The sequence below is a fragment of the Cydia splendana genome, chromosome 13, assembly GCF_910591565.1.
Source record: "Cydia splendana chromosome 13, ilCydSple1.2, whole genome shotgun sequence".
NCBI lineage: Eukaryota > Metazoa > Arthropoda > Insecta > Lepidoptera > Tortricidae > Cydia > Cydia splendana.
The window spans coordinates 17,235,017-17,250,631 of record NC_085972.1 but is presented as its reverse complement, the minus strand read 5'-3'; the positions used below and the strand labels follow the sequence as shown (position 1 = coordinate 17,250,631).

The 15,615-nt window shown below is 37.6% G+C and overlaps 1 protein-coding gene across 1 annotated transcript in view; it reads left to right on the top strand.

Moving 5' to 3' along the window:
• The first annotated feature begins 1,741 nt into the window (after positions 1-1,741).
• LOC134796204 (alkaline phosphatase-like) overlaps positions 1,742-15,615 on the top strand; it is a 39,802-nt gene continuing 25,928 nt past the window's right edge. The window contains exon 1 of the mRNA XM_063768231.1: positions 1,742-1,888. Coding sequence (XP_063624301.1) covers positions 1,798-1,888 — 91 coding nt within the window. The 5' untranslated portion in view covers positions 1,742-1,797. The remainder of the gene's footprint in view (positions 1,889-15,615) is intronic.

Below are 15,615 nucleotides of genomic sequence, written 5' to 3'. Positions count from 1 at the left end.
GGTCGGTCTCAAAGCATTTAAATTTATACCTGAAGGTAATTAAAATAGGGAAGAAAATACATTGATAATTTTAAAGTGATCTGCGCTGCGCTCCGCCGGTTTGCGCAGGCCTTTAGTAATAGGGTCCCGTTTTTACCCTTTGGGTACGGAACCCTAATTAGAAGAAGTTACTTCGTAGCATAAATATTATAAGGGGTACTCTTCATCATCTTTCCGGCTAGCTAGGAGCCGCGGCTTTTTGCCACGGGCCACGGCTCATGGAGGCCTGGGGTCTGCTTAGCAACTAATCCCAAGAATTGTCATAGGGACATAATTATCCATTACAATTAACCATTATATTAACGCCGATATTATAGGCTAGCTTTGTTTTAAAAAATAACAGAAATTTTACAAAAATATACTGATAACACTGGTAACTTGAGAGTCAAAATTCTTGTAGCCCCAGCCCAACTTGAACTAAGTCGGTTAGTTAATTGAAGATAGGTTTTTCTCATTGTTTTCTTTTTACCAATTTCAGGCGTGGCTCACCTCACTCCGCGATTTGCCGATTTCGTCGCTTTGTAACAGGTAGCTACAAGTACATCCGTCCCACACCAATTTTGGTGGCTTGCCATAAGCCGCGCGTGGCGCGGTCGCCACCTAGCAGTCATATCTGTCCTAATCGTAACAGACGCGTTTTGTTACAGAGTGAATCTTCTGTACCTTATTATTTATTCTGTGCCAATTTATAATTTAGGCATGTTGATTCAGGACAAATACAGTTAAGTTAAAAAAGAGGGCAAACTCAAGGGCTCACACGCGGCGACACAATGTTGTGAGAATTATATGAATGAAATTAAATATTGGACGTGCAGAATTGGACAGAGGTTTGGAGTCGCTATTGAGTTGATAAATATTTTTGGTTGTTTTACTTTACCAAGAATAACACATTATGTATATGTCTGGATTTTTACTTATAGCCATCAATACGTTACGTGTAAAAGTAGTACCTACTCAGTAACAGAAACAATTGTATATGTATATTATGGGCTCCCATGCTGTTGAATATATAATGAGAGAGAGGATGAAACTCAGATGCTAAATTTATCCTATTGCTTATTGCTTTCTTTGTAAAGTAGTAAGTACCTACATATGCAATTTCAAATATAATATGTATTTTTCCCAGGTTTAACTAAGAACTTTATTTGTCTACTAGGTTCTTAAAACATAGATATACCAGGATGCACTTCATTGACAGGTCAACGGCAAACAAACATTTTTCAAAATCCTTGCATCATCCCATTCATTGCCAGGGTGCACTTTTCTTAGTCTTTCTTCTTAAATCCGTAAAAATTGACGAAAAAACATTATTATAAAAATAGCAAGACCAGTCCACGTATAACATAATCCATTAGAACTCATTCATTATACATCAAATAGCGTCAAGGGCAGCCAATATACTAAACATAATTAGAAATTCACATGACAATGACCGCTCCATACAATTCGTAGTACGACTCAATGCACTTTTAAGTGGTATGAATTCAACACTCTCCGTAGTGCCATGAATACCTTTGCACCGTTAGCAGCATTTAAAATTTAAATGTGTTAATTAAATTAAATATTTAATTCATAAATTTATACGTATTATATTACAGTATTATACTCTCGATGTTTTTACAATTTCATTATTCGAAATAAAAAAAAAGTAGTACAAACATTACAAAACACTACTCCATTTTTTTATGTGTGTAAATAAATAGTGTGAGTGGTAGGCAATGTGATAGATTTTGACGGAAGTTATTATAATTTTTGAAAATGGAATTTTGGGCGAGAATTTTCGTACGGACTATCGTTATTTGTTTTTGTGTTATTTTCACAAATGGAAGGAGTGTACGACAAAATAATGGTGAGTTGTGAAAATTACATAGAATTTAAAGTCTTTCAAAATGTTTAGGTAGTAGGTACTTTTGCTTTGTTTTTGTGAGCGCGCCAAATAATCCTTAATTATAGGATATTAAACTTTGCTTATTAAACTAAGCTACTTTTACTATGGGACCAACCCTCAAATCGGGGAAATTTTTTTGGCTTTTCCATAGAAAACGTCGACATCTGATCAGCCAAAATGTATGAAAAAGTAAAAAAAAAAATTCGGGATTTCGGGGTTGGTGTCATAGTAAAAGTAGCTCAGTTTAGCGAGTAGAATCGAGCCCTGGATTTAAAGCCCCATGGTCAGACACACACAGTATACTAATATGAAAAAGATCACTTTAGGACAAAATCAAATTATGCCATACCTCAGTTCATATAGGTACCTACTCAAAAACCTTCCCTTTCCCTTCATTTAGATAATTATAAGGGGTTCGGTGAAATAAATAACAGTTTATTTTGTGACCTTCATATACATGACACACAAAAATATATAAACTAACAAATTGCATAAACGAGTAAGCAATATAACACCTGAATTAATAAAGTTTGATATCGGCGCGATTCGAACTTTAAGATACGTCTGTTAATAGATCTAGAAACGATATGGATTAGATATGTCAGTGTCATATGTGACGTTTCTTCAAACAAAAAGTCACTTTTGACACTGACACATCAAGCCATATCGTTTCTAGATCTATTCATTGACGTATCTTAAAGTTCGAATCGGGCCGATATCAAACTTTATTAATTCAGGTGTTATATTGCTTACGCGTTTATGCAATTTGTTAGTTTATTTATTTTTGTGTACTTACAAGTATTGTGTGTAGGAGTTTGGATATAAGGTAAGTACATTAATAATGTTATATTCACAATAGCTCGTAAAGGCTCTCTTTATTTTTCAAACACTGTTGAGAAAGGTGCATTTATCCAAAAGAGTAGGCAAAGTAATTTAAGGCAACTTAGTTATTGGGTGAATCAAATTTAAGCCTTTATAAGGCAGAGGGAAACATATATTTCCCACATGATTTCGAACTTTATATCAAAGTGAAACTTGAACTAAATTCCTGACAATCTTATGCGTTATGAAGGGTTTTACCCTACTTTATGGTATTTGGTACAAACGACCCTTAAAACACTACTTTTTCACATCTTAGCTCAAAACGGCTTAAAAAACCTACTAATACAAATGTACATACTACTGACAGATCTTATGTAATACAATAAAAAGCCATCGTACCTAATTGCTCTCACAATCATTTCTTCAATTATCTACACGCTAAAGAAGACAAGTTTTGACGTGATACCGTCTTATAAATCGATGAGCGTGTAGCATGCACGAAAAAGTGTCACGTTGTGGACAAATCTCCATGGTAACGTTGTGGACGGATCTCCATTAACGTTACGTAATGTAATGTTAATGTTTTCTTATGACGTTATCACGCAAAATTAGCGGCCGTAAACCGACTTTACAGACAACATTTTTTTGTAACAAATAATCTCTTAAATATAGATTTTTGTATCTTCAACAATCTATCTTTTTGAGATTATTTGACGACCGGTCTGGCCTAGTTGGTAGTGACCATCTTTATGTTTTACTGGAGCAAAATTAACCCTAACAATCACATAATATGTCACTCATCAGAATCGGCTTAGTGGTTAAAATATGATTGTAGGTATTCTATTAGGCAGCTTGGCACCACTGAATACAATTGTATTTTTCAGTAGGTACCTATTTTGTGTGTGAGTGTGTAATTTTCTATATTTTGTAATCTTTGTTTGGCCTGCGGCGGTATCATGGTTGCATTTTTGTCACCTGTCATGTCATGCGTCACTTTCGCACTTATTTACTTGCTAGAACGTGACAGACATGACAGATAATAAAAAACCGACCATCTTAACCCTACATAGTTAACTGATAGAGAATGCCTCTTGGCAAACTTTTGTGTTTTGTAACGTGCAATAAATAAAATTAATACTTTACTTCCTTTTGGCTTTGCCAGGCGTGGCTCACTCCGCGATTTCGTCGTTTTGCTACAGGTAGCTAAAAGTACATCCATTCCACACCAATTTTGGTGGCTAGCTATAAGCCGCCCGTGGCGCTGTCGCCACCTAGCGGCCATATCTGTCCTGATCGTAACAGACACGTTTTGTTAGAGAGTGAGTCTTCTGTACCTAGTACTATTATTTAAACAGTGGCTTTGCTGTACTTGGATAAATAAATGATTTTGCTCAAATTAAATTCACGTATCAACTAGCCTTTCTCGGAATTGATGTTAGTACACAAGGTCTCAGCGGCGGGGACGTTCACCTCTACCAAAGATAATATATAGTAGTATACCCTATAATGGACGTGGAACCAGTAATGGGACAAAAAACCACGATTCCTCTAAAATAAGTATCTAAAAATAGTTTATAAACACTGGATATATTTTTATCATAAATAAGAGTCCTAGAGCTGTTTATGTTTGAATTTTTATTAAATTCGGTTATTTTTTAAGAAATGTGCGTCAACCCAAAAGTTGTCGTGCCACTGAAAAAAAATATCACTATGAATTCTTAACAACTTCGCTAAGAGAGGTGAGTTAATTTATTAAATTTTAATTAATTAATACTTGATGAAAACTAGAATGTGTTTTGTTAATTGCATTTACCATGAGATAAGGTATACAACACACTACGTTGTGACTCCACAGATGTAAAAAAAATAGTGGTATTTGGCCCAATCCCATTAATTTATAGGAGCTGTAAAACTGCATACCTCCTATGATGGGACAATTGACGTTACGAAATATGTCAACCAGGAGGTATTCTCGGACAACGGATAAATTAATATCGTTTTTTTAAACTTTTATATAACTTGCCCTGTTAGTTAGTGTGGGTCAAATCTTGGTAGCTGAATTTGAGACACTTTTCGATTTCCGATTCAGTTGAAATTTTGTGTAAGTACGTAATTAAGTATGCAAATTGGATGATAATGCAATATTATGATAACATTGACCTGATCTGATGATGGAGACAGGAGGTGGCCATGGGAACTTTATCGCAATAAACCCTAACTAATTGTGTTTGGGTATATTAGGATTGTCTCGATGGATCTAATACAATAATAATTGGCTGTGGAAAAAAAATACATTCAGCGATAAAAGCTTATACCAAAAATAGATTTTTTTGCCATAACTTATACCCCATTTCAATATTTTATACTGATAGAGCAATGTCCATTATAGGGGGCCCATTACTGGATCCACGTCCATTACCGGGGGCCCATTACTGGAGCTTTGGTGTCCATGACTGGAGAAAAAAAACATAGTTTTATTTCGTTAAGTATGTGGAAACTCATTGCAGTATCTTTGATACAACACGCCTAAAACATGAAAGACGGATAGGATTTTCATCTTTTAACACGCTAAGCGGTAGACTATTTACATGTTTAAGGGAAATATCATAAATACTCCAAATTTCCTCTTAAATGTCCCATGACTGGTGCTGTTACTATATACGAGTATTATATGTAACTCCGTATAAGATAAATAAAGTCTAAGAAAAAAACGTGCCTCGGAAATCAAGAAAAAGTCATTCTCGAATTAGATGACGCCATACCTTTGGCCTATTCTCGGCTAGATGGCGTTGACGACACCGTTTGATATTTAACAATTTGAACACATATCAGTGAAAGAACATGGGTCAGTATGGAACAATAAAAATTAAAAATCATTTATCCGTATACATATTTTGATTCATTTATACATTTTCAATTTTATTTTAAGTTTTAATCGTGTGTCGATAGATGGCAGTAAATGTACCGTGACTACAAAATTTACTATGGCAATAGCCCTCCATACCATCTGTTATCTTTGCCTCTACTGTTATGTACACCAGACCAGACAATCCAGATATCCTATTTTCCCTGTACCGCCATATACCGAACAGATTCAGTACGAGCCAGCGGACGTATGATGGGCACTGTTATCGACGTGACCCATAGACTAGGAATCCTCTAGACGGAGTTTAGAGCAATTATTTCATGAAACCGATGCTGCCAAAAATACGGGGGTGCGGGGGACGAGATGAGCGAGGTCCCGTGCCGTGATTGGTCCATTCAAAGACACGGACGTCACACAAAGACACATTCGACTCGAAAATGGAGTAAAACTACCGTATTTGTGGCAGAGGGGGTAGAGCTACTATGCTCAGTCTGGAGAATGTCTTGTCTGTGACGTGACCAAACAACTTAGAGCATTAGTAACTGGAGTCGCCTATAAGACCTTACCCCTCTGCCGGAAAACTTGCACAATTGTACAAACTTTTGTATGGACTGACATGGCTATTTGTACGTTACGTACAAAATCATGTAGAAATAGCGATACATTTGACGTCCCCTCCCCCGCAAAAATCGGCAGAATGTTTCGTACAGAAAATGACAGCCATGACGTCTCCAGTTACTAAATGCTCTAAGTCAAACAACTATTACGTCACTAACACGCTATCACGTGGATATCTGGGGCCTATTTCACCACACTGACAATAAACTCCTGGCCTAGGCCAATAATTACGACGCCATTTAGTGTCAATATTTATTTCCTGTACCAGTGTACGGCGAATTATCCCTGCCAGCAAATATCTACACTATTACCTTTTCTTAATACCAAAGATGCATAATCTGACAGATGGATTTACCCGAGTTTGAAATTAAGCGACTCAGATGACAATCATAATATCGACAAACACCAAACGATAAGAAAACATGTATGAGGATGACAGATGCTATAGGAAATCTCACGTGATTATTTCCATACATTAACGGCTCGATTCGGGAAATGAATTAGAGATTCACTAGATATGAAATAGTAAAGATATATGACGTTCCACGGCAAAAGGTACCTTATGGCGGCTGGCGCTTACGTCGCATAGCGCCGCAATAATGTTGGAGCGGCGTTAATAATAGCGTAAGCGCCAACCGCCATAGGTACCTTTACACGTGGGACGCCATACATCTTTACTATATCGTATCTAGTTAATCTCTAATTCATTTCCCGAATCGCGCCGTATTTTATGTTATGATTGACGTTTCCATTAACGATTGTCATCTTGGCTAGCCCCTAATCTTTAGGCATTTAAATAAAAGTAAACAAAATCTACCCTCAAATGGCTCATTATGCCAGTTGGGGGTAGATCAAAACATTACACGATCAAATAATGTAGGTTAAAGTCAGGTCGTTCAGTGACTGATCCAGGCGGTTTTGTATTTGGTTGGTTAACCAATAAATGTTATAACTACCCTAAAATGTACAAATTGTTTGTTTACTTTTATTTAAATACCTAAAGATACACACTATAGGTGACAATAATTGTCACCGTGGTGAAACAAGGGCTGTTAAGGATGACTCACGTTAGACCGGGCCGTGTCCGGACCGGAGCTTCCGGCGCATCGTTTTCTATGGAACGCGTCACGTGATCGCCTGTCATGACATAGAAAAATAAGCGTCGGAAGCTCCGGTCCGGACACGGCCCGGTCTAACGTGAGTAATCCTTTATCCGTCAAGGAATATGACTGTAATCAATTATATCGGGTTATCTTATCCCAACCTCGAAATATTTTTGTCCGATATTATATTTTCCCGACCGCGGTCAGAAGGATGTCAGTTTCAAATTTTGAAAAAATGTGGTTTTTTAATAAAAGGCGTTCCGTTAAAAAATGAAAATTTGGAAAATGAAGCTTCAAATAAACGTCATATACTAAGAAAAAGTGACCAAGGCCTCCAGTGCCCCAGGCTGGAATCGAACCAGCGTCCTCAGCTATCGCGGCAGGTGCCTGTATAGCAGAGGACGCTGGTTCGATTCCAGCCCGGGGCACTGGAGGGCTTGGTCACTTTTTCTTAGTATATGACATTTATTTCAGTTTATAATTTATATAGTAGTGTTTCTACTTGAATAAAAAACAAATCAAAATATTTTCTGAAAATAATTTAATTTGTTCTAATACTTCTCATAGTAAATGAAGCTTCGTCCAAACATTGTACAAGTTACGATGGGTAAAATACCATTACGTCGCTTATTTATTGACCTTTGAGTCCACAAAATCAAACATTTTTGCCAGTTTGAACGCATTCATAACTCCCATTCCACACATCTGTGATACCCGGTACTGTTTCTTACTACTTTTTCTTTTTTTTTTTTTGTTTCTTTGTACTTTCTTTTGGGAAATAAATAGTTTTTTTTTTTACAATAAAGGTCATCATAATCGTTAAACGAAGGTCCCAGTTAGGGACTCAATGCAAGACTTCCTTTTGATAACGTCGCAATAAATTCTGCATCAGTTCCGAAAACCTGTTTATCTTGAGTAAAGCCTAGTCGATTACCTTGCAAATACGTTAATCGAGTGAATTAACTAAGGTAGCAGTATGTAGAGCGCGAAATATCTACATTTTAGTCTTTTATTAAAAAAAAAAACAAAAATATTTCGGACGATTCAATCCACAGTTGTTAGTAACAAACTTACAAATAGACTTAACATTACTATGTTAGTTACTAAACTAAAGGGGCCCACTGATTAACAGTCCGGCGGACGGTATCGGCCTGTCAGTTAGAACAAAATTTTGACAGTTCCGAACAACTTCCGAACGACAGGCCGATACCGTCCGGCGGACTTTTAATCAGTGGGCCCCTTTAGATGTTGTTATTGTTGATGTGTTGTGTGAGTTGTTTTATGTGGTATACATTATTGTATCTATCTAAAGCGTTTTTAAGACAATGGAATGTAAGTATTAGGTAATTATCTGTTTAATTTGCATTGGTATTGTACTGGCATAGCACCAGTAATAAAATATTGTAGAAAAATGCGCAATCATTAGATCATTGATGCATATAAAAAATAATAATGCTCCCAGCTTAAGTGATTTTTAGTGTTCTGTACAAAACTTTGTTCATGGATCACTTACGGGATCACTTCGGTCTTGCAAATCAGTTAAATGCGTTTTTTTCCCAGAGACCGTTTGACATTACCTAAATTTTTTTTCTTTACGAAATTTCATCAAATACTCGAGTTCATTGTTTTGCTTTTTTATCGAACTTCAATCATAAGACGACGTTGAGAAAACCAAAACAATGATCTTTGTGTAATATTTAACGCAATATTAGTTCTCATATAGTTCCCAACCCAACATTGTTTGATTCTCGACTAAACCGTTATGTGATGTATGAATTGTCTTGATTAAAACGGCAGATTTGCAATCATACCAAGGAGAATCAAAGTTACGTTATTTAAATATTCAACATCAATTACTTTGGTCTGTAATTAAATTAAATATAATTAGAAACACTGAGTGATTTTGACTGATTAGTAAGTTGTACTGCTAATTAGATACACTTACATACACTTGTAATTAATTGGAATAGCTGGGCCCAGTTTTATAAAGTTACAAGTTACAGGTTACAAGAGTACAGGCTACAGGCACCTGTAATGCACTGTGAACGGCTACAGGTGTTTTATAAATACACATAGATAATTACAGTTGTAAAGAACCACGGTCAATCTCGATTACATGTGAAATCTACAGGTGTGAAGGACATCACTATTTAAAAAAAAAGTCTGTCATAGATACTCTGTGCTCTACTAAATGCTGTGTAAGCTGTGTTATTGTTTGCTGTAAAATATTAATTATTGGAAAAATGCCCAGAAATTAAGGAAAAATCGAGTGGTTGAGAGCGGTGTTCGATGCCAAGGATATACTTTTCGGGCCGTTTTCAGATTCAGATTAAGTTAGATTTCATGAAATATTTACCTAATAAGTAAATAAATACTGTTTCACATTACATTATAAAATGTATCGCTTCGGTAGCGGCTCAAAGATAAGTACGCTGTGTATCGAAAATTATGAATAGTACACTTTACCATAATGTGAATGCACTATACTTAAATAAACAGACGAATGCTAATAAATCAACGACAAATATCGGCACCAATCCTTTTCCGTTTCCTAGTAGATAAAATAAAACGATATCATCAATAAAATCAATATCAAACATATTGTCACTTTATTTCCTATTTACTATATACTTCAGATACATTAACAAAAACTGATGAGGTCAGTGCATGGAAAAATATGCATGCCCTGGCAAAATCGTTGGCGTTGGTGCCTAACAATAAAGAGTAAAGATTAAAATCGCTCAGAAAACGAATAATTTTAATTAAAAATTAAGAATTACAGGACTCAAGACGTATGTCCGTTTTTGTTACAAGTGTACCAATCTACACTTGTAATTTACAATATTTTTATAAAACGCTTGTTCGATTATGAGTTTAAAACTATTAAACTCCCATATTTTCGTCTATGGTTGAGCTACAGGCACTTGTACCTGTAACCTGTAAAATTGTAACACAGTACTTTTATAAAACGCAAATTGTAAAAAACGGAGCAAGTGTTGCCAGTAAACGCCTGTAAACTTGTAACTTGTAACTTTATAAAACTGGGCCCTGCTGATCATATCAGCCTAGTTTCAAAGTGCCTGTTGTGCATTTTCAATGACATGAACTGATGAAGTTTGCAAGGCGCTGTGTTACGAGTTTACGAGAAGGTACCAACCTAACAAAAATAATACTACACAATCAACCACACACATAAACATAACGCACACTTCCATGCACCTTCCAAATATGTAATCTATTCTTTCTCTTTTTTTTTACTCACTTATTTAATGTTATTTGTTACTTAATGTTTCTTTTTATTACTTAATACTTAATGTTTCTTTTTTTCTTTCTATTACTTAATACTTAAAGTTTTTTTATATTTTTTTATAGGGTCCGACCGAAAACCAGCGTTGCAGTTTTACTGTAAAGGGGCCCACTGATTAACAGTCCGCCGGACGGTATCGGCCTGTCAGTTGTTCGGAACTGTCAAAATTTTGTTCTAACTGACAGGCCGATACCGTCCGGCGGACTGTTAATCAGTGGGCCCCTTAACACTATGCTGAGTCGAGACCCTTTTTAACATCTTTTTGTTGAGTTGTTGTCGGTGTGTGGGAAGGTTTCCACACCACCATGCCCTGAATGACATTGTGAGGCGGGCACTTTAGTCTGCGAATGTGCCGTGAATGTTGGAACCTCCAGGCCTGAGCCGGTCCGATGGCAAAAGACCTGACGGGAGAAGGGTAAGTGTCTACTTTGGGATGCCGCATGTATTGTGTCAGCACGTTTGCCGCCTCGCACATAGGCCGGACGGTCCGGACGGCAGGAGCGGCAGCTGAGTTAGCGGCGCTTCGAAAGCGCGATAAGTCGGCGCTGCTGACAAAATATCTCTTTGTCCCTTTGGCAGTGGAGAGGCCCGGGTGTTGGTGTGCAGAGGCCAAAAATTTTTTGAGCGAATTGGGGCAACGTTTAAGGGAGGGACGTCATGACCCTCGTTCCGGGTCATTCCTGATGCAGAGGCTGTCTATCGCGGTCCAGCGTGGCAACGCGGCGAGCGTGATGGGCACCTTTGCGTCTGGAAGGGCGCGGGACGGGTTGTTTGATTGAGTTCTTGGTTGTGGCTTTATTTAGCTTAGTTTTAATTTAGTTTAGTTTAAAGTTAATTTTAATGAAATTTATTAATTTGATAATTGATCGAGTATGTTTAGGTAGACGTTTTAATTTCTAATAGGTTTAGTTGTATATGGTTTATGATGTAATTTGAATTGTAATAATAGTTAAAAATAGTTTATTTAAATGTATCTACTTATTCTATGTAATGTAATGTGGAAATAAAAAGCTAGTTAGGTACCTTTTTAACATCACGCTGTTTTTAATGTCAATGTCAAAACTAGGTATACCTACTTAGTACCTATGTAAACTGTTAAGTAGATTTTAAGATTGACCTAGAATGTACCTAAATGTTTGTGATGTTAAATATATTTTTTCTCTCTCTCTAATTTAGTGCCGATTGATGAATCAACGAGTAGTCATATATATCTAACTCGTTTAATATCAGCTTGTAAGTAACAGCGAATATAATAGCGACGAGGTGGTGGAGTACGTCCGCCGGAAGACTGGCTACACGCTGAGGGTGCACCAGCTACAGTCGCGTCACTATGTGCACTTCAGTTCATTTGTGGTGCGCGTGCCGCGGCCGCTGCAGGACACCATCGCAAGCGCGGACTTCTGGCCGAAGGGTGTGGTGTTTCGGAGATTCCGGGGCAACCTGCCGAACCCTACACCAAGTCAGACGACGCAACGGAGCCACGCTGTTACGTCGTCGCCCAAATTTAATGTTTAATTTGTGTTTGGTTTTTATTTGTAGTTTTGTTGTTGTTTTCTTGTATTCTTATTTTGTAGTTTCACAGTGCCTTAGTTTTTACTGTAATGCTGTGTCACTTATTTGAGTAATAAATAAATAAATAATAAATAAATAATAATGGCCCCTTCTGAGTACAAAGAATGGAACAAAAAAAAACCCGGCAAGTGCGAGTCGGACTCGCGCACGAAGGGTTCCGTACCATAATGCAAAAAAAAAACGAAAAAAAAAAGCAAAAAAAAAACGGTCACCCATCCAAGTACTGACCACTCCCGACGTTGCTTAACTTTGGTCAAAAATCACGTTTGTTGTATGGGAGCCCCATTTAAATCTTTATTTTAACTGTCTAGCTATCACGGTTCGTGAGATACAGCCTGGTGACAGACGGACGGACGGACGGACGGACGGACGGACAGCGAAGTCTTAGTAATAGGGTCCCGTTTTACCCTTTGGGTACGGAACCCTAAAAAACAACGGGTTGCACTCCGGGAGTGCCGGCAGAAGTGAAAACTCAATGACAGTCTTACGTCTTACGGTCACGTGACACCTGTTACGAGTTTAACATTTTTTCCCCATCTCAAAAAGCGCACAGCGCCGCTAAAGAAGTTTTCACTTCAAAAATTGCCATGCAAAAGCATACCTATTCATAGAAAGTCAAATTGGTGTATTGTCAATGTATATAAAAATCCTGATTTGGGGACATAATCATGTCAACAAGGATGCCGTGATTTTTCGGAAAAAGGAATGCTGTTTGACAAAAATTGTTAATGAAGTTACAAAAAGGTAGAAATGGCTTCATGATAAGGAAAGGTTAGCGTCTATATTTTTTTTTCTGAGAAATAACGGTGTGTGTAAATGTCGGCGGCCGATCGTAAGATCAGGCATATCGTGAAATTCCTAGGCATATCGTGAAACGTGAAAATCTTTGACTCCTTCCCTGAGTCGACGGAGCCCCGCTACGCGGGGCTCCTATTTCTGGGCAGTTTGCCCTTCGGGCATCTGAAGCAACCTAACGAACCTATCCTACCTATCTATTGAGTTAATGTGACTATCGTCAAAACATTACACAGGAACTTTACGATCTGCCTGATCGTACGATCGGCCGCCGACATAAATACGAGTAAAGATATGAAGACTGTTCATTTCAAAATCCTAATGTGAATCTGTGAATGTGATACAAACTAAAGTCACATTACAGATTCACATGGCTAGATCATCAGTACATGCTAGCTAGTTAATAATATTGGATCACCAAAAGGAAAACATTGTACGATGTGAGATATAGAGGGTGTCGCGTTCAGTACGCATTACCTTTACACATACCTTAAACGGGCCTACTGATTAACAGTCCGCCGGACGGTATCGGCCTGTTAGTTAGAACAAAATTTTGACAGTTCCAAACAACTGACAGGCCGATACCGTCCGGCGGACTGTTAATCATGGGCCCCTTAAGAGTTGTTTCCCACTGATGTCCAGTTTTTTGCAGGTATACGGTTTTTTGCAGGATCCAGTTTTCTGTAGTATGCATCCAGGATCCCGCAAACAGAATCCTCGTGTGAAAGTTACTAAATTAGCGCCTATACTACTAAAACGGGATCCTGCAAAAAAACCGTACCTGCAAAAAACTGGACGTCAGTGGGAAACAGCTCTAACGGAGAGTACCTTAGAAAAAATCTACCGATTTGACCCCGATGTATGTTCAGGGCGTGGCGTTCACGGGGTCAATCAGTGGTGAGATTCTGGTCACTTGACCATCATTTTATTTGTACACATCCGATTTACATTCATCTTTTCTCAATACATAGTCAAGATACATACAAAAGTTAGGTTCACATCAGTTCACCGCGAACACAAAACCGACACAGATCGATTATACAGCAAGTTCGTTTGTTTGTACACAAAAACTCCGCAAGCACGTAACAGAGGTCAAGGTCACAAATGCATTCAGTTTCTAAACGCTCTGGTTACGTGAGGTTATGTCCGAAAGTGCGCGTGCTCGGTCAAGGGCACGAGTGTCTTTCCGAGGGTTCCGTTGGAAATATTATTAACGGAACCCTTATTTCCGTAGCGCACCATATAAAGATTTCCTATTTTCAATTTGAACTTTGTTGTATACAATAACTAGCGACCCGCCCCGGTTTCGCACGGGTTAACAAATTATACACCTAAACGTGCCTAAACCTTCCCCAAGAATCACTCTATTCATAGGTGAAAACAGCATAAAATCCGTTCAGTAGTTTTGGGGATTAGTATAGGTGATATAATACCTATAACCTCGCATAATACACTTGTGAGTGACAATGGTTTTTTTTTTTCAAATATTTATCGTAATCTCACGCTATAAATTCCAAATTTAATCTGCTTTTCTGATGTTATGCGTGGAGAGGCAGTATAGTGTCATCATCATCACGACCATCTATCTGTCTGTACTAGAACTTTTGAAACACTTTTGACTTAGCAAAATGTCTCTCCCTTCCTCATTTTTACAACATTTATCATAATCAGAAATTTGAAAGATGCTAGTTAACACTGTAATTTGAGTAATCCTAAAAATAACACTTAATAGATATTATATTTTTGCGACTTATTAATATGCACGGAACCCGTCAGTTTTTTCAGAGCGAGCTGTTGTTCTCAATGGTTACCGAGCGCTCACCGATGGACTCGTGCAAACCAATAAAATGGGACACATGTAAAATCTCCCAAAAATACGCGATTCCGTCTCCCAACCTATTTTCTACGATAGTCATTTTGCTTCCAAGAAACCGGAGTGACAAATATTTAGTTTAGAAAATATATTTGAACATTCAACCGTTTTAAAATCTACTTCAAATGTTAACTGTTAAAACTATATGGTCTAGTTCGGACATATGGGGGCTTAGCCTAGTGACAATAGTTGATAAAAAATGGTGATCGAAAGTGAAATAGGTAATGTATGAAAACGATTACGTGACTTTTTCGTACTATCTGTCATCACGATTATATTTTTAAGTGACTTCATTGTTCAAAAGAAGGAGAAGTTCTCAATAGGGTTGGTCGATCGAAATATTTTACAGATGGTACCAGCATAGCTTGCCCTAGAATTATGTCAAATTCTTGTTTTTTTTTTGGAATTTTATGGCCTGGATACCAGCCTTTTAAGCCAAATCTCATAAAACAAAACTAGACAAAGGGGCAAGCTATGATAGCGCCATCTATGCTAACCTTTGACAGTTGCTAACCCCATTCGGATCTATGTTTTTTTTAAACGTCCAACCGACCGTCCCTGACACCGCTGGAGCGATGAAGACCTAAAATACCTGACCGCCGTCATAATAGTGGCAGTATAGTCTAACCTTCCCAATGATTAACGGTTGCATAAAGTTACGTTTCTCAAGGTCACACTTAACTAGTCTGCCTGAAGCCTAAAACTCGCCTCCACTTGAGAAACAATGGGAAC